Source organism: Euleptes europaea, chromosome 14 (genome assembly GCF_029931775.1).
Source record: "Euleptes europaea isolate rEulEur1 chromosome 14, rEulEur1.hap1, whole genome shotgun sequence".
In the NCBI taxonomy this organism is placed as follows: domain Eukaryota; kingdom Metazoa; phylum Chordata; class Lepidosauria; order Squamata; family Sphaerodactylidae; genus Euleptes; species Euleptes europaea.
In genome coordinates this window covers 26,271,303-26,291,921 of record NC_079325.1, presented here as the reverse complement: position 1 = coordinate 26,291,921, position 20,619 = coordinate 26,271,303, and the positions used below count along the sequence as shown (strand labels likewise).

The following is a 20,619-nucleotide window of genomic DNA, read 5'->3' as shown; positions in this document are numbered from 1 at the left end:
ACTCCAATAAACTCCAAGGAGGCAAAACTGGGTGGTAATGCAAATGAATAGCCCTCTGGTTCAGCACAGACAACGGAAAGCTGCTATTTCTTTTTTGTAGCATATGAATATAATAAAATATAATAACCACATCTACATGTAAGTAGAAGTTCCCATGCCAAGTAACCCAACTGTATTATTTTCTGTTTTCTATTTAACCTCAGGTGTGTCGTTTGTAGGGCCAAACTACTTTACATGGAAGACCCATGGCTGGATCTATCAGCTTTTAATTTTTTTTTAACTGAGGGCTAAACCAGAGAAGACACTATATGTGCAAAGCTCCCAAGGAGGTTTCGCTTAAATTTTTTTTAAAAAGGAGCAGCAGAGCTTAATTTCTGCTTCCAGTAGATTAGTGGTGAGAGCAGCTTTATAAAGATATAAGTACAAGACTATATGAGTTTAGAGAACACACAGTGATGGACTTTCTGCAAGGCTTCAATCGTACCAGCTCGCTGATGGATTAAAATATTTTAACTAATTTCACCAATTCTGCTCTTCTTACCTCCAGATTACAGTTAACTCGTTTCTTATCAGCACGTATCTGTGAACTAAGCAGGGACAGCTCTCTTTAACTGTAGCACTCTCGTAATTGAGCTATCACATTTTCTGAGCAAACTGCTATAATTTTGAACCTGAAAAATGGCAACGCATTTCCCAGTCTTCATAATTTCTGTGTAGATTATTGGGCTGCACGTGTGTAATTCTGAAGCACTGTATCCCTGCTTGGGGGTGCTGTTGACAGAACAACAATTCTTTTCTTTACCTCCATTAACTGTGTCAAACCATTTTGTATATTTGCTCCCCACAAAGTTATCTGAAGGACTCTGTGTGAAGTGCTGTCAAGTCGCTTCCGACTCGTGGCGGCCCTATGAATTAAAGTCCTTCAAAATGTCCTGTCTTTGACAGCCTTGCTCAGATCTTGCAAATTGAGGGCTGTGGCTTCCTTTATTGAGTCAATCCATCTCTTGTTGGGTCTTCCTCTTTTTCTGCTGCCCTCAATTTTTCCTAGCATGACTTTTCCAGTGACTCTTCTCATAATGTGACCAAAATACAATAGCCTCAGTTTAGTCATTTTAGCTTCTAGGGTCAGTTCAGGCTTGATTTGATCTATAACCCACTGATTTGTTTTTTTGGCAGTCCACGGCATCCGTAACCCTCTCCTCCAACACCACATTTCAAAGAAATCTACTTTCTTCCTATCAGCTTTCTTCACTGTCCAGCTTTCACACCCATATATAGTAATAGGGAATACGATGGCATGAAGGAATCTAGTTAGCCCTTTTTCACTGAAAGGGGTGGTATAAGGTAGTGGGGCCAGCCCTTCCCACAGTAAGCCACCAACCAAATATTGAGCTCAGAGCCCACTGCTCTCTCCACACACACACACACACACACTCAGGCTTCTACTGCAACAACTAGGGCTGAGATGATGCTCCTTACGGGGATGGATTTGGACTAAAGGACAAAAGCTGCCAACCTCTATTCCAGGATCACCTTCAGCAACAGGCCTGAAGGGGAAATGCCTTTTATTAAAATAAAAGAGTGCTTTAGGGTTGTTGTTGTTTTTTAATGTGAATGGGACTGTGAATCAAGCAGGTCTTAATCCTAGAAGCAGCTCCCTTCTGCTATGTCTTCAGTTGATACCTCAAGTGCAGAGGTAATGCCTAAAATCTGTTTATAAGCAGCTAGAGGAGAAAAAAATGTGTTTGGAAGTTCAGCTCCCCAAAGGTCACTCTCTCAATGAAAAGGTTGCACAGGGTTAGAACTTCTTGCTCTAATACTGGCAGCAAGCTACACTAGCAGATCTAGAATCCATGCATTTCAGAGGACAGTGTTACCTTTTAATTACTATGACTCTGAACTCTTGATTTTTTAAAATCGAATTGCAATTAAAATTGCAGTCCTCCCCCTCTAGAACAGCTTCCCTCAAAGATTGTTACAAGGACTTTCCAATTAAGTCTAACATTACCATCTCTAGCAGAACTTTTTTGCCGCATTCCAAACAACGCATGCACGCATACACAAACACAATTCCATATCACAGTCTTAGAACTGGGCTCATCTCCACACGCTCCTGGATTCTGGAAAGAGCCCTAATCTCTGCTAGGTTCAGATTCCGGCTATTGTCTCACCTGCAAGGTCATCCTTGTTGGTGAAGGGGGAATTACGAGGGCTCCGCCAACTTCAGAACCATCCCGAGACATTCAAAGGTTAAAATATATACATAGTGAAAAAACAAGCAAACAGGGAGTTTGGATCTCAGATACAGCTTTCTGCTTCTGATTTGAGTGCACTTCTTTCATTTGTCTAAAATTAAAAAAAATATTGCCACATGCTACAAAGATTAGTACATTGTGTACTATTCAGCTTCACTCAAAAGGGACTTGCTTGGAAGTCTACCAACCTTTTTGGGAAAAGACTAGAGAGCCTCATGTAGGTTTCAGAGAGGAAATGTCAGGCATATACTATCGGCAGAGCTCTCCCTGCCGGCTGACTTAAATTCCTCAATAAAAGAGAGATTTCTATTGAACAGTCAAAATTATATATTTCTATATAAAGCTGAGCCCACTAATGGAAATACAGATCAGCATTAAGATCTTTTACACCATGAACAACTTCTCTTTTAGAAGTGGTTAGAAGCCTCACTGGTTCCAAATTCTTAGCCAAAAACTGTTATTTTAGAACCCTTGTAAAAGAAGTTTCTCTAACAAAAAAGTCTTCAGGTGTATATGAAGTTACTAGCAGGACTCGGAGGTCATGTTGAACAATGGTTTGTGTAACAAAATCTTGTTTGTCTACAGATATAAGTAACAAATCCTTATCCGTGCAGAAACCTCCATTTGTCTGTTTCTTGTCTTTCTCCCATCTCAACCCTACAGTAGGGAGGCAGAATTACCAACCTCAAGGAGGGCTTAGAGCTCTCCTGATCTCCATCCTACAGAGATCAATTTTCCAGGGGGGACTTTTGACTGTAAAGTATTCCATAGTTTTGCTTCTTCTAAAGTCCTAAAATGATATTACATCCCTGTTGAGGTCCCTCCCCAGGAATGACCTCTAAAGCTCCAGGAATTTTCCAAGCTAGAGATGGTACCCTATGGTAGGATATCCTTCCAGTACTATGGCCTCTGTGGCCAAGTAGCCACAAGGGTCAGCATTAATCAACAAACAGTGGTTTGTGAATTCAAACATCCCAAGCAAACCACAGCTCGTACAAACTGTAGTTTATAAACCAGCTACAGGGTCAGTTTGGAAATCTGTCTTTCATGCTGAGCAACAAACCTCAGTGTTTCCAACTGTCTGCCTTGAGATGCTAACCGAGATTTAATCAAACAGCATTTTACGTCTGAATGCAGTCACTCCCTCCCACTGTTTTTCACACCATATGTGGTTATTCTTCAGCAGCACACGTTATGTTGTCTGGTTTGTCACAAAACAGCCACAGCAAATGCTAAGATACGCATACTTTCTTTGCATTTCAAACTGGAATACATTCAGGACCAGGTCTTCTGAGCCGTGCTGTGAATCTTGCATCAGCCCCCTCTCCCAATCTCATTCACGCCTTCATCATGACCCACCTTCCTGTCAGTGGAGGTTTCCAAAGCAAATCCTGCCCAGTCCCCCTTTTTTAAAAACACATTTAACGTGTGGACTAGTATAGATCATAATAGGGGCAGATATTCACTGAAAGGGGAAGGTCTGTTCATTAACCCAGCTGTGGAACACCTCACATTTACTTATTTTAAAACAATGACAGTTCAGCAAGGTCCTTGAGGTGGCTCACAAAAATATCAAATACTGTACAAATTACTACCTTGCTGAAAATGCTAGCTATATTAAGTATTAATTGTTTTATATATGTAAACCATTTATATGCAGTTGCTCTCAGCCTAAAAAGGATCCCATGCGCCCTTCCAACAAAACAAATCCCATGCAGTCTTACTGCCAAATTGCATGGGATGCTTAGGGTTCTGTTGTTGGAACTCCCCTGCAGTTTTTCTTTCTAAATAACAGCTATGCAACGTCGCCAATTAGGATCAGAACCGGGTACAGAGTAGTAAAAGGGAGGGGCAAACTCTCCCCCCAGGGTATTTTCTACAAGAGTTGTTCTCAGCCTAAAAAGGCTCCCCTGAGCCCTTCCAATAAAACAAATCCAGGTGACATTTTCACATAAGAACATAAGAAAAGCCTTGCTGGATCAGACCAAGGCCCATCAAGTCCAGCAGTCTGTTCACACAGTGGCCAACCAGCTGCCTCTAGGAAGCCCCCAAACAAGACGACTGCAGCAGCACCATCCTGCCTGTGCTCCACAGCAACTAAGATAATAGGCATGCTCCTCTGATCCTGGAGAGAATAGGTATGCATCATGACTAGTATCCATTTTAACTAGTAGCCATGAATACCCCTTTCCTCCATGAACATGTCCACTCCCCTCCAAGTTGGCAGCCATCACCACATTTTGGGGCAGGGAGTTCCACAATTTAACTATGCGTTGTGTGAAAAAAATACTTCTTTTTATCTGTTTTGAATCTCTCACCCTCCAGCTTCAGCAGATGACCCTGCGTTCTAGTATTATGGGAGAAAAACCTTCTCCCTGTCCACTCTCTCCAAACCATGCATAATTTTAGAGACCTCTATCACGTCTCCCCTCAGCCGCCTTCTTTCCAAGCTAAACAGCTCTAGGCATTTTAACCGCTCCTCATAGGGCAGTTGCTCTATGGTGCCTAAAAACGAGCAAGTTAGAAGCCGGGCAAAGACCTGCAGGAAGGGCCTCCCAAAGACAAGACAGCCACTCATCCCATTCTAAAAGGCACCGGGAGAAGGGCCCTTAATCGACAGGCAGGGATATGGAGGAGCCGACCGTTCTTCAAAGCACCCAGGTTCCCTAAAGGTTAGCAACCAGACCACAAAGGAGGAGCTAATAGGCTTCAACAGCAAATGACAGCCACAGAATGAGACACCACTCCTGATGGCCTACGACAGGGCAAAATTAAAATATCTTCAATTTAGCACCAAAAGCTCAAAAGAGAACCAGACATCAACCAAACGGATGCATGGGGGGCGGGGGGGGGGACTTAGAGACGAGGCACCACCACAGAGAAAGCCCTGTCATCACTGGATGCTGGTGGAAAGAAGAAAGGGTAAAGAGGCCTCCGATGACTAGTCTCAAGGGTCAGAAAGGCCAATACTGTATAAGTGCTAGTCTTGTGTTTGCAAGCCTTGCGCCTTGCCTGGCACTTCTTCCTACAAACTTCTGCTAGGCTTTAGTACTCTGGCCTCTTCTTGTGAAATAATGAGGATCCATTCCTACTCTGCTTCCTCCCCCCCCCCTTCTGAGATTTACTAACAGAGTGGCCTGGAAATCAAAGGAACGTGAAGATAAGACTTACCAAAGCATAAAGGCCTGCATCCTCCGGGTCACTGCTGTGTCAAGAGTTCAAATAAACTAAGAAACAAAGGGAACGGTACATTTAAATGGGAACCTCGGGAGCTGGTTTGCTTCAGAAGCAGAGTGAAGCTGCAGGCTGCTTTCATAATACTTAAGACAACTGCAGCATGATGGAGCCTTTCGGAGGAGGCAGAAAGAGTCAGAGATGCTGCCCACTTGCAAGTGGGAAAGAGCCCATGGCAGAGTTAACTCTGGCATCCTTTGGGAAATTTAATCTCGGAGGCTAATTCTGCTGATGAAACTTTAAGGATAATGCTGCCATCTAGTGGCCTTTCTTCTTAAGCATTTCATACTGGTACCAGAAGACTTACGGTACTGCCAAATTGCATGGGATGCTTGGAGTTCTACGGCTGGAACTCCCATGCAGTTTTTCTTTCTCAATAACCGCTATGCAATGTCCCCAGTTAGGATCAGAACTGGGGTACAGAGTAAAAGGGAGGGGCAAACTCTCCCCCCCCCAGTGTCTTTTTCCTGACTTGGGATGCAACAGGCTGTTAAATCAACCCAGGACCAAGCAAGGCCACCCTCAGAGGGCCGCTCACAGAACAGCAGCTGCAGGCTCACATGTGGACCCCTCCTGCACTACCACAAGCCAGGTCCAAGCTCAGCCTCCTTTGCATGTTTGGCTTGGATCTGGCTGGCTGCGGCATGACAGGAGATGAGGAGCGGCCCACCGAAAGCTTCCCCAGCAAGTTAAAGGGCCACTCCGTCTCTGCGGGAAACAGCCCTGCAGAGCTGATAATGTGCTCTCTCAAGGCAAATATGCAGGTACCCCTTTTATTACCTGTACCTTTGCCCTAGAGGAGCAGGAGAAGAAATAGCAGAGATCCTGCTGGATTGCTAGCTGAAGCTGCATACCACCTGGGCTGTGGGAGGGGCTGAGGCTCAGTGGCAGAGCATCTGCTTGGCATGCAGAAGGTCCCAGGTTCAATCCCTGGCACCTCCAGTTAAAGGGATTAGGCAAGTAGGTGATGCGAAAGACCTCTGCCTGAGACCCTGGAGAGCCGCTGCCAGCCTGAGCAGACAATACTCAATTTGATGGACCAAGAGTCTGATTCAGTATAAGGCAGCTTCAAGGGCTGAGGTTGTTTCTCTCACGCTTGCAGGTATTTAAGCCTGGGTATGGCCAGAGATATTTTTTGGCAGGGAGAGAAATACGGAAGATCCTGCTAGCTGAGGCAGAATACCATCCAGGCTAAGGTGGTTTCTCCTATGCTTGCAGGTATTTAAGCCTGGGTATGGCCAGAGATATTTTTGGCAGGGAGAGAAATAAGGAAGATCCAGCTAGCTGAGGCAGAATACCATCCAGGCTAAGGCAGTTTCCTCCTCCACTTGCAAGCGCTTAGCTTGGGCACGGCTGGATTCATGAGCTCTGGGCACTGAGCTCTGGGCACTGAAGGGCAAGAGCCAAAGGGGCCTTCACCTATGCCCACCACAAACGAGTCCAATGAATCAGGACCTACCCAGGATTTTTTTGTTTGTTTTCTTTGTTTGCTAGGTTTATTTAAGTTGTACAGTTTACACTGGTTACTCTGTATTGTGTAGAATTGCTGAGTTGCTTTGAGGGGGGAAAGCAGTGCTGAAATGCCCTAAATAAAGAGCATCTCCTTGGGGAGGGGGGATTTCAGGTTGGGATTCATACAAGGCTGCAGCACAGTTGCTGCTTACCAAGAAAAAATAAATCCTGGAAGCCCCCAACCACAGAGCATCTCCTTGGGGAGGAGGGATTTCAGGTTGGGATTCATACAAGGCTGCAGCACAGTTGCTGCTTACCAAGAAAAAATAAATCCTGGAAGCCCCCAACCACAGAACCCAAGCTGCCTATGTTGCCCATAATTGAACACTGAGGCAAAGTCAGCCTTCAGATGTGACAGAAAACATGCTTGTGGTGGACTCTAATCTGCAAAACCGGGTTTGATTCCCCGCTCCTACACATGAAGCCAGCTGGGTGACCTTGGGCTAGTCACAGCTCTCTTTGAGCTCTCTCAGCCCCACCTACCTCACAGGTTGTCTGTTGTGGGGAGGGGAAGGGAAGGTGATTGTAAGCCAGTTTGATTCTTCCTTAAGTGGTAGCGAAAGGCGGCAAATAAAAGTCAACTCTTCCTCTTGTCCTACCCCCACCCATGGAAGATTTTCCTGGTTTGGGAAGCCTTAATTTCAAACTAACTGTGACACCCAATACAGGCCTCTGGACATGCCGGAGTTTCTTTCTTTCTGCCGAACCGCGATTCTAAGCCATGGTTTACAGCACAGTTTGTGAGGAGGAAGCAAATACCAAAGTTTGCCAAGACTCCCACTTTCATTCAGACATTTTCCACAATGGACCACCAGAGGGCTTTACAAATTCAGGTATTGTTAGTACTGTGTTAATATGCTATAGCACTATAGCAGTTGCCAATGTTTTTTAACAAAGGCCTTGAAAAACCTCCTCCACCCCACCAGCAGTACAACATGGAAAAATACAGCAAAAATGGTGGCTGCAAGAGGCTGGTGGAGGAAAAAGTGCAGAAAACTCTACTGTGGAAACTCCACTATCAACGACCATGCCTTTGCATTTGCAGCAGCAACGTGGAAAATGCTCATCATGTGGAAGGGGCCAATGTCTGCATCTGCTCTATGTCCAAAAGAACCTTTTGGAGAGGGAGGAGGATCCAGTTTAATTCATTTAAAAACAAATTAAGTATGGATTCTACAGCTTCAAATACAAAGTTCTGAATGTCCTGATTACCAACTTCCTTTTCTTCAGACCAGTTGAATTAAATATTTTATTTAATATAGTATTTTTATACCGCTACTGCAGAATGCTTGAGGAAGGATCGTTCCGAGGTCAGACGGCAGACTTCGTATTTATGTTCTTTTTTGGTGGCCTGTTAATGACTATATTTGGCTTGTTTGTCAACCTGGTTTTCTTAGGGCAGGCATTCACAATAATGCTGGTGTACATCTGGAGCCGCCGGAACCCTTTTGTCCGCATGAACTTCTTTGGGCTTCTCATCTTCCAGGCCCCATTTCTCCCTTGGATTCTCATGGGGTTTTCACTGTTACTGGGTAACTCTATTATCGTGGATCTTCTAGGTTAAGTTGTCAGACAAAGCATCCATTCCCCCCAAATTAATTCAAAGTGGAAATCAAGATGCAAAACAAATGCCAGCAAAGATTATACCGGTAACCATTATACTGTGGCTTCTCTCAGGTATAATTTCTCAAGCAAGCCCCATGCCATCCTGTGTATCCATAGATCCTGCCTTTCTTTCATCATGGAACTCAAGGTGGTTTACATAGAAGAAGAGTTGGTTTTTATATGCTGACTTTCTCTACCACTTCAGGGAGAATCAAATCACCTTCCCTTCCCCTCCCCACAACAGACACCCTGTGAGGTAGGTGGGGCTGAGAGAGCTCTAAGAGAGCTGTGACTTGCTCAAGGTCACCCAGCTGGCTTCATGTGTAGGAGCGGGGAAACACATCCGGTTCACCAGATTAGCCTCCGCCGCTCATGTGGAGGAGTGGGGAATCAAACCTGGTTCTCCAGATCAGAGTCCACAGCTCCCATCCACCTCTCGTAACCACTACACCATGCTGGCTCTCAACACTACACCATGCTGACATAGGGATCGCCATACCTGCTCAGAGGCACGTTGCTGCATCAGATGCCCTTCAGGCACACCCTGGGCTCAAAGGGTATAGCTTGCAACTCTTGTATTTCGGTTCTACCTCACTCTCATTCAAAGAGGCCTGAAATCCAGAGTCTGCAACCAAGCTTTCAAACTCTGATTTAACAGCTCTGCACAACAACATCTGGGCAGTGAAGAGCCTTTTGCTACAGACTTTTCACATGCCCTGTAGTTACATCTGCTGAATCACAATTAGTGTTGCTGACAATGTCTTGGGAAATTGCTGGAGGACAGAGTTTGGAGAGCGAAGGGAACTCAGCAAGGATGTGATGCTGTAGAGTCTGCTCTCCAGAGCTCCCATTTCCTACAGGGAAACTGATCTCTGTAGCCTGGAGATCTGCTGGATTCAGGGAAAACTCCAGGCCCCAACAAGAGGTTAGTAACCATGTTAGTTTGGCCTTAACTTTCTCTTTTCCAAGCTGCTGCTGGTGTTTACATACAATGTGTAGTTAGCATCCTAGGGAACGTCACTGAGCAGCCCCATCTCAAAGCATGTCTTACTGGTGCTGCAGAGAAATGGGGAGAGAAATGCTCTGGAGGCAAAAGGGCTACGAAGTGCCCAGGGCACACTGGTGAGTTTAGCTCATACAAAAAAATGGAGGGAATCTTTTCCTGCTACATTACATCAAACATAACCCAAACTGGCAAGCACTCCCAAAGTTGAAGGGATGTTTTCTGGCTGTACTTGGCATCTTGTCTTGGCACTGAGCAATCAGCAAGTATCTTTCAGAGACTTAACAGCCACAGGAAAACATGGTATGACTTGAACCCTCATCCCCTGTTCCCCATCTATCCTTCCAAGGCATTTATCAGGAAGGTCATCAAGGTCATTTTGAAGTTTAACAGCCACAGAAGCTATTGGCACGGTAGACACATCCCCTGCAACTGAATTGTAGCCTCTGCTTCCCTAGATTGTTTCCAAGTTTATTTGCTACTCAACTGACCCTTTACAATCAGTGCTGCAAACAGGTCAACTATGACCCATAAAATGGAGCACCGAGCAAATCAGTTTAAGGGCTGCTCTTGCATTTTTACTAAGAGGGCTACACTGCTACACTAACCACAGAATAACATCATGCTGCCTGTGGGCCAGATGTCATTCAGGTCTGACTGGGCCTAACACTGTGCAGTGTTTCTCACTACTTCTGTGGAAGCACTTGATCAGGCTTTAGAAAATAATGCACAATGTCGAGAATGCAAAGGAAGAGAGCTTTTTCCTCCCTCTCCCAAAATGCTACAACTTGGGGGTAGCCAATAACATTTATAGGCAACAGATTCAGGACCAGACAAAGGAAGCATCTGTCAATCACATTTTCATACCTCCCTTCCACTTAGGAGCTCAAGGCAGCTTCACGCTTATCCTCACAACAGTCCTGTGAGGCTGAGAACAATTGATTGGCCCAAGGTTACTCAGTGAGCTTTTAGGATTGTGCTGGACTTGAACCCAGGTATCCCTGATCCTAGTACTACACTGTAACCCCTAAACCATAATGGCTCAACGTACATCTTCAAACAATGCACAATGAATTTGTGGAACTCACTGCTGCAGGATATTGCAACAGCCACTATATAAATCCATCTATTAAATAAGAAGAAAGTTTGGCACAGTAAGGATAGCCATGTAAAACAAGATCATTAAGTATTAATATTGTTAGTAAAAAAGAGACTGGTAATAGACAGTATACATAAAAAAAACAACCTTACAATACCAAGACTGACAGCTTAAAACATACACAATGCTACATATGTTAATATAGTGTAATGTTAATATTGTTAGAAATAAGATGATAACTGCACCCAAGAGAAAAATTACATTTGAAAATAAAAGGTAAGGCTGTATTTAGAGGAAACAAAGCAGACTGCCTATAAAAATGTTTTCAATTCCAATGATCAGCTTAGATGGTATTGCAAAGAGATTAGATAGTGTAATGGGAGATCAGTCCATTAGTGACTGTTAGCCATGTGTAACTCAACAGACCCCTCGTTCAGAGGCACTGTACCTTTGAATACCATCTGCTGAGCGGCAACAGCAGGGAGAGGCTTTGTCCTCTGTGCCATCTGTGGGCCCTCTAAGGCACTTGGCTGGCCACTGAGGGGAAAAGTAGGCTGGACCAGATCCAGCAAGCTCTGTATTTTGTTTTCTTTCGGGGTTTTGTTTGTTTGCTTTTTTGCAGAGCTCCATTTGCTCAGAGCCCAGGCCCGCTACTGAAGCAGAACAATGTCAATACAGTTCTTGGGCAAAATCCAACTGGAAGCTCTTCTGTATGAACACACTGAAGTGAAGGATAATTGTCTAAGATTAATGTGGCTTAAGCAGAAGAACTTGCAGACTGACTGTGCCCTTCAGAGGCACAGCTAGGATTTTGGGATCTTGGGACAAAGTGCCAAATGACCCATAAGCTACAAAAAAATGAACCTACAAACTGCAAAATATTATTTGCTACATTCCAATCCTATGCAGACTTACTCCAGTCTAAGGTAAAGGTAAAGGTCCCCTGTGCAAGCACCTGGTCATTCCTGACCCATGGAGTGATGTTACATCCCGACGTTTCCAAGGCATACTTTGTTTGCGGGGTGGTTTGCCAGTGCCTTCCCCCAGTTATCTTCCCTTTATCCTCAGCAAGCTGGGTACTCATTTCACCGACCTCGGAAGGATGGAAGGCTGAGTCAACCTTGAGCCGGCTACCTGAAACCGACTTCCATCGGGACTGAACTCAGGTCGTGAGCAGAGCTTTTGACTGCAGTACTGCAGCTTACCACTCTGCGCCACGGGGCTGAAATCTGAGGGCGTAGACTGGAGCAACTCTGTGTAATATGGCACAGTTTACTACATTAAACAATCTGAAGAGCAAATTGCACTACTAGCTTTTGTGAAGTTCAATTAAATATTTTCCCAATGCATTTAATACCATACAGAAAAATGAGAAAATAAGCTTTCCCCTATGCCCATGTTAAACCAGCCTGACCCAGGTTTAGGCTTCTGGACGGCCCACAGGCTTGTCTTGCCAGGAGCTGCCCCAATCAGTCCACCAGACTAAGCTATTGCTGCTTTAACAAGTGCAATCCCAAGCTAAATTACACCCTTCTAAGCCTGCTGCCATCAATGGACTTAAGAAGGGTATAAGTCTGTTCAAGTCTGATATCAGAAAAACAGAGATACAATAAGATTGGATGCGGTATGGTCACATTCAAGTAAAATAGAGAATTTCATAAATAAGGGTGGGAAAGAGGAATGCATTGTGCTCAGTCAGGACGTAATGATGAATATGAAGACACAGAAATAAGCTGTAGCATGGGAGACTATATATATATATATATTGTATTTTAAATTATGAAAACTGTCAGTAATTCTGCTTTTTTTAGTTGTTGTTATTGTCATTGGTTTTTCCCCCAATATTTTTTTTTTTTAAAGTCTGTTCAGGTCTGCACTCTAGCGTATCCAGGGCTGCAACTGCAGTGGTGGTTTCTCACTGGTAGGGGTACATCCCTGCAGGATGGTAGGAAGGCACACTCTCAGGCTGCTGCAGCCACATTCGGGAAGGAAGTTACAGTAATAAACCTACTGTAGTCCAGGATCTGCTCACAACCTGAGTTCGATCCCAGCAGAAGTCGGTTTCAGGTAGCCGGCTCAAGGTTGACTCAGCTTTCCATCCTTCCGAGGTCGGTAAAATGAGGACCCAGCTTGCTGGGGGTAAAGTGTAGATGACTGGGGAAGGCACTGACAAACCACCCCGTAAACACAGCCTGCCTAGTAAACATCGGGATGTGACATCACCCCATGGGTCAGCAATGGGTCAGGGACTACCTTTACAGCAGAAGACAGTGAGGAGAAAAAACTTGTGGCAGTGGTCCTGCTCAGGCCAAGCCCTGCATTTCTGTGGGCAACTTCTCCAACTTTGCCCTGAGGATGCAGTGCAGTCGGGTGCTCTCTGTATTGTTCCCAGAGTAATGAAGACGTCACTATAACATATGCCTTTAAATACAATACATGACATTGCCACTAGATGCTGCTGCACACCACATAGCTCTCCAGGCACAGAAAATATTTTTGTAAATAAAAGGGGAGAGGCTGGACCATTAAGAAATATGAGATCTTTTTAGGGTGGTAGTATTTCCCCCTCCAAGCCCCTGTAGAGCATTTCTAACCATATTCCACTTTCCTCCTACCTTAAATAAGGCCACTAATATAGAGTCACATTTTCAAACATTCTGAAAGACTGGTGGCTTGATTCCGGCGAGCAAATGTTTCTAACACAGTCATTTGCCACTTATGCATGGGAGGTTTCGCCTTGGGTTTGCTGCTCTCTAGATGCACATTTCCCCCATCCAAATTCTCAAAACTCTGCATGGGGGCTTATTGTTTAGTTTTGAGAATTCGGATAGGAAAAATGTCCATCTAGAGGGCAGCAAATCCAAGGCAAAACCTCCCCTGCATAAATGGCCATTCTCTCCCTATCCTCTGGACCCTCATCCCCCCCCCCAAAAAAAAGGTTCCAAGAAAAATTTATATGAACGCACTTAAACGGTGCTTGGGAAAGCATCAAAGCAGGGACAATGTTGAGGTATCTTGAACAGTGCTTTTCCTAATGCAGTTGCCAGGGGAACTATGTTGTTGCAACATGGTCAGTAAAGGAGGTGTATAACTTAAACACCAGCAATTATCTTTTTAAGTTTGGGGTGATACACAATTCTGGCTCTTAAGCTTGAACAGTAATTATTACAGCATTCTTCTATTGCCAGTCCTCCGTAGGCTCTAAGTGGCATTCATGCTTCTCTCCCCTGCCCATACACACTTACCTGCACATGTGAGGTGGGCTTAGGGTTATTAACAGGCCTGGAGAAAAATATCTTCCCTTTAATTTCTTTGCTTCGTTTATGCCTTTCCTTTCTCCCCAATGGGGACCCCAAGTGACTTACGTCATTCTCCCCTCCTCCACTTTATCTGCACAATAAGCCTGTGAGGTAGGTTAGGCCGAGAATGTGGGACTGGCCCAAGGTCGCCCAGCAAGCTTTCACGGCATGAGTGGAGATTCAAACTTGGGTTTCCCAGATCTCAATCCAACCGCTACACCACACTCCCTGACCTGGATGGCCCAGGCTAGCCTGATCTCGTCAGATCTCAGAAGCTAAGCAGGGTCAGCCCCGGTTAGTATTTGGATGGGAGACCACCAAGGAATACCAGGGTTGCTGTGCAGAGGAAGGCACTGGCAAACCACCTGTTAGTCTCTTGCCATGAAAACCCCAAAAAGGGGTCGCCATAAGTCGGCTACGACTTGAAGGCACTTTACACACACACACACCACTGGCTTAATGTGCTGAAATGGGCGGCTGATGGCTTTCAGTGGTGGTGGTGGAAAGCGCTGTCAAGACACAATCGACTTATGGTGACCCTGTAGGGTTTTCAAGGCAAGAGATGAAAAGAGGTGGTTTTCCATTGCCTGTCTCTGTGTAGCAACCCTGCGCATCCTCGGTGGTCTCCCATCCAAGTACTAACCAGGGCCAACCCTGCTTAGCTTCTGAGATCAGGCTAGCCTGGACCATCAGAGGCATGGCAAGTTTTCACTGCATGAAGGTAAATGATGTTATTTACCTCCATGCTGTGAAAACCATCAGCTGCCCATTTCAACACATTAAGATTTTACTAAAGGGACAGGACATTTTTCTCCAGGCAACCCTGTTGGCAACCTTAGGTGGATTAGACCATATAACTGCCTCTGGGACAAGGTTTCTTCACACAGTATAATCCTATGCTGAGTTAGACTGTAGTAACTCTGCAAAGACTTGTACTGTTAAGAGAGATCTGTGACTGAGTGGGAGCTGGATTTAAGTCTGCCAAAGGCCATTCTATTCACTGCACTGCTTGTTTTTAAAATTCTTGCATTGCTTATTGTATGTATTGTACTGTTTTCATTGCTTTGTTTTCTAATCTTGTGATCCAGCTTTTTGTTTGTATGGTGTATTACCGTTCCATTGCACAGTTTCTGTATTATACTGCTTTTATTGCACTTCTAATAGGTTATCTGCCTTGAGCCCCAGAAAGAAAGGTGGACTATAAGTGAAGCAAATAAAACAAAAATAAACCTGGTTCAAATGTGCACTATGTTAAACAGTGACTATGTTAACACTATGTTAACACTATGTTAAACAGCTGTGCGGGTTCTAGGGTTCCAATGCATTAAGGCTTATATTTATGTTGATACTAGACACCACTAACAAAAAAAATTGTGTAAGACAACCTATGATTCACCATCATCATAACAGATCTACATTCAAAACACCTCCGCCACCATCACAAACATCGGCCTATGAAGATATAATTTATGTGACGTCTTACCCTGTCTGCCTTCTGGTATCTGACATATGGGCTGTTCCATTCCTTGGTGATCCGCTTTCGGTACTGGCTGCATTTCGGGATATATGTACAGCCAACATCTCCCAGTTCTGGATACAAAACTTCTAACCCTCCTCTGCAAGGAACAGAATGCTACGGTGAGGGCCATGCAGAACACAACAGGCAGGAAAACCTGGGAATAAACTGAGGATCATTGGGAAGTCAGTGAAGACCATTTTATCGATGTATCATTTGCCCCCAAGGGCTGTTTATGTCAGACCAATTAAGCCAAAATAAAGATAACATTCTCTTGTTCCCTTGTCCCGGCCCCCAAACATTAAAGTCACCGCTCCACATTTTGATCTTGAGAACACACCAGCTCTATGTGCAGAAGGGCTTAAGGTAATTAACACGATTAATAGATTCTTTCTGGACTTTAGCTCATGTGCCTAGAAGCATCATCCTAAAAATACAACGAAGTGTGTTAATAGTATTCATTATGCCAGATTACCGGTAATAGATCTGGAAAATAATGAGAATCACTACTTCAACAACTATGAGCAAACAAAGCTGCCCTGAATCTGATCAGAAAGCTAGCCCACCTACTTAGCATTCCAATTTGTGAAGGCTCTTGGACAAGAGTAGCCTTTACCTAGCAGATATGGGAGACAGCTGGCGCGTGCCTATCAATGGGCGCTCAATGGGCACATCCTGGACTGTGCTAATGGGGAAATGTCTTGCAAGGACCTTATTTGCATCAATTCAGACGAGAACTGCATCCGGGCAGGGTCCATCTGTCCAGCATCCTGTTTTCAGGTCTAAGATTATGTGAAGACAACAGCTCTCTCCCATTATTTGTCCCCAAGCCAGTAATATTCAATGGTACACTGCCTTAGAACATGGAAGCTCCATTTAGCTGTCAGGGCTAACAGCTGTCAATAGATCTCTTCTGCACGAATTTGTACAGTGCCCTTCTAAAGGCATTTAAGGATTGTATTATTACAAGACTTTCCTAGGAGTAAGCCACACTGAGCAGATTTGCTTCGGATTGCTATCTAAATCACCACCTCTGAAGACTCCCATGAGTTAGCTATATGTTAAGCATTTTCTTTCAATTGTCCTCCATTTCACTGTGTACTCCTGAGGTCTAGTACTATAAGGGGAAAGAGATTCCCTCCCCCTTCCTTTTATGCTATACTGTTCAATGGGCTTAGAAGGGTATAGCTCTGTTTAGGATGGCACTGTTAAATCATATCCCCGCCCCCAAACTGAAAATCCCTCTGTGGTTTTGGGTGCCCCTTTTCTGCACCTTTTCAAACACTCTGCCGCCCATTTTATATCATGAATATTTTGTCAAATCTCTTTTTAAAGCAGTCTAGGATATTTTATTTATTCAAACACTTCTACCCCATCTTTCCTCCTGGTTCAAGGTGGCTTACAATAACAGTTTAAAACCAAAATAGAACAACAAACCCCAAATCTCTGGCTGTGAACTACATAAGTTAATTATGTTTTGTGTAAAGGAGTACTTCCTTCCGTCTGCTCTGAATCTACTGTCCATTGGCTTCATTTGGTAGGGCCAGGGCCCTCTTGGCAACCGGAGGGAGGTTTTAGGGGCAGAGCCTGAGGAGGGCAGGGTTTGGGGAGGGGAGGGACTTCAATGCCATAGAGTCCAATTGCCAAAGCAGCCATTTTCTCCAGGTGATCTGATCTCTATCGGCTGGAGATCAGTTGTAATAGCACGAGATCTCCTGCTACTACCTGGAGGTTGGTAACCCTATTCATTGGGTGCTCCCACATTCTAACAGAAAGAGGCAGGGAAATATTTCTGTCTGCTTTCATCACGGCATTATGAAATCAGTGTAGGCATAATGAACAGATCAAGGAACACCAATTCAAGGAGTACTGTGAACCCCACCATGCACATCAGGATCAGTTGGGGAACTTTTTTTTATCCTCCCCTTCCTCCAAGGAGCTCCAGGGGGCTATGACATGCCTTTGCCCCTCCTCCATTTTATCCTCACAACCATCTTGCGAGGTATTGTTCAACTAACAAAGTGTGACCAGCACAAGGTCACCCAGTAATCATCACAGATGAGCAGGATTTTGAACCTGCTTCTCCTCCATTCTAGCCCATCACGCTAACCATTATAGTACAACTGGGCTGTACAGAGCATCTCAACAAGCCAATGGTGAGAGCTGGTATTTACCACCCTAGAGCGCACCGTCATTTTCAAACATTTTCTCCAGCATACTAAACCCAGCTATCAGCATTTGAGGGCACCCTGAATGTTCAATATGTAACTGACCTGACAAAAAAAATAATGTCATGAGGACATCATAAAAAGGAGTGCATGAATTAGGCCTACAAAAAAAATGTTATTTTTAATGTGAACTCATTCGAAGTGAACTCATTCAAAGTGAAAGGTTTAAAGGGCAACTGGAACTATCACCTAAAGCCTCTGGGCAGAGTAAAATCTTTTCGGTTACTTTCCTTAATCAAAGTCTGATCTAATTAGCCTTGTCCATGCACCCTCCGGTGAGAGAGCAGTCCTTTACCATCCACAGAACAACAGACGTGAGACCAGGTAGTGAGAATACAGTAGGGCCAGGGACACCGTATTGTAACAGGTGTTCCACTGGCTTATGTACCAAACGATAATGAGTACCACAAAAATGGCATCAATAAACAAATTACAAAAATGAAAGGGTGCTTCTACACTTTTTTTAAATTTTATTTTTACAACTGTCAGGCTGTTACTTAACTACCTGGTAGTGTATTTAATGACTGCTCAGAATTGAGATTAAAAGACTCTTTGCCATATTTGGCTGAAGCAAATACAGCTACCCCTCTTGAGTACTGATGAAAGCATACGGACCACCTAAACTCCCGGACTGGACCTGGCAACCCGATATGCAGGCACACGACTACTGTTCCAGCCGTGCACGCGCCCCAAACGCTACTGGACGGCCGCTGCGCACTCCATTGAAACTGACATGGCTGCTCCTGCGAGCTCCGTGAAGCCAGCAGCTAGGAAACAGAAGCAAGGGCAACCTCCAGCGAACCTGAGAGACTCCATGTTCCTGTGCAAACTCTGTTCCAGCTGCAGCCATGTCGTGGAAAGCAGACAGTCACGTAGTCAGTGCCAACACCCCCCTTTCCCATTGCAACATCAGCAGCTTAATGGGCAATCAGCAGAGATCCTGATATCAGCAATGAGTCGTTCCTCCAGCTATGCAGCAGCGATCCCCAGACGTTTGCAGAGATCCTGCCTATTGTTCCAGAACGTTCCTGGGTTGCAAAAGCCATTGGAATCAGAATAGATTTCCAAATTCTCACTAGCCCACCCCGGCAGCCACAGATTAATCCTTTTGTCACCTTTTGTCACCTGGGAACCTAGGAGGGATAAATCCCCTCTCCCCGCCCCCAGAAAAACAGTATATCTGGGGTGCCCCCATCCCATAATGTTACCTTAGGTCTTTCCTGGCATCTTTACCGTTATTCTGTTGGTTTGGTTTTGCGCAGCCTGACCATGCTCCCTCCCGCCTTGCTGGCCAAGTCTACGGGAACCCCTTGCCCCGCCTTTGCTGTTAATTTTTTCTGTCTTAGTCTACGTGAACTTGGACAACACCACTTCAAGAACGGTAACTATCACCCCATCAACGATCCCTGCCAAGTTGGCATCTGTGCTTGTACTACTCTCTTTGCATTTCTTAGATTTCTCTGTATGTGTGTATGCAACACTGATTTGAAAGGAAACAACATAAACTCTCTTAATTCGGAATCCTTTGCTTCTGTCTTTATTTAAAGGTCACAGTCACCAGCTCTGGTATACAAAGGTTGCTCTCACTATATAAATATTGTAGTTTGCCATCTTGCTTGCTAATTCCCCAAGTTAAAGAGCAATTTGGCTAACACTGAAGAAGAAGAAGAGTTGGTTTTTATATGCCAACTTTCTCTACCACTTAAGGAAGAATCAGACCGGCTTACAATCACCTTCCCTTCCCCTCAGCAGAGACCCTGTGAGGTAGGTGGGGCTGAGAGAGCTCTAACAGAGCTGTAACTTTCCCAAGGTCACCCAGCTGGCTTCATGTGTAGGAGTGGGGAAACAAATCCAGCTCACCAGATTAGCCTCCGCCGCTAGTGTGGAGGAGTGGGGAATCAAACCTGGTTCTCCAGATCTGAGTCCACCGCTCCAAACCACGGCTCTTAACCACTACACCACACTGGCTCTCTTAAGGTTGTTTTTTTAAAAAAACCTTAAGGTTTTTTAAAAGACAAAATTGAATAAGCTTTGTCCTTCGAATGGATGACATAAAATTCAGATAATTATACTTTGTCCTTCGAATGGATGACATAAAATTCAGATAATTATACTCTGCCACAATAGTCCAAGGAGCTGTAGCCATCAAGATTATGTTTTCAATACCGTTCTTGGTTCTAAGTAAGTTACCCCACCTTTTGACTAAAACATTTGACTTTCCACACCAGTGGGTGACATGGGCCATGATGCACTAGAAGCGCAATACACGCGAGGATCCTCTGATAGCATTTTTCCAAGCCCCAAACCACCTGTCAAATATTAACTAACCAGCTCACCTGCAAATGTCGGCATCCCTACCATACAGCTTCCGGAAGATGCATTCCTCTGCACGGGCATACGCTTGCACAGCAATGACACTCAAGCCCAACAAAAAGAAGTAAATGGCCAGAAGCTTCATTCTAACCAGGCAAAAAGGAAGAATGTGAAATTAGGCCACAATCTTAAATCTCCCTGCAATTTTGCAGGTTACAGGCAATTTCATCCGAGTTCTACTGCAGGGAGCCCAATCCTCTCTCCACACCACTTTGCATATGCTTAGGGTTGCCACGTCCCTCTTCTCCACCAGCGGGAGATTTTTGGGGGCAGAGCCTGAGGAGGGCGGGGTTGGGGAGGGGGGGCTTCAATGCCACAGAGTCCAATTGCCAAAGCGACCATTTTCTCCAGGAGAACTGATCTCTATCAGCTGGAGGTCAGTTGTAATAGCAGGAGATCTCCAGCCACCACCTGGAGGTTAGGAAAGAGGCTCAGATAAGGGCAAATAGCTGTATTCAGCTCAAAATGAATCTCTAAATGGTAACCTACATTTCA

The 20,619-nt window shown here is 44.7% G+C and overlaps 1 protein-coding gene across 1 annotated transcript in view; it reads right to left on the bottom strand.

Moving 5' to 3' along the window:
• Nucleotides 1–20,209, bottom strand: part of PEBP4 (phosphatidylethanolamine binding protein 4) — a 232,088-nt gene extending 211,879 nt beyond the window's left edge. Inside the window, exons 1-2 of the mRNA XM_056860911.1 lie at nucleotides 20,088–20,209; nucleotides 15,491–15,623 (exon numbers count right to left, since the gene is read on the bottom strand). Coding sequence (XP_056716889.1) covers nucleotides 15,491–15,623; nucleotides 20,088–20,209 — 255 coding nt within the window. The remainder of the gene's footprint in view (nucleotides 1–15,490; nucleotides 15,624–20,087) is intronic.
• Between the last annotated feature and the right edge of the window lie 410 nt (nucleotides 20,210–20,619).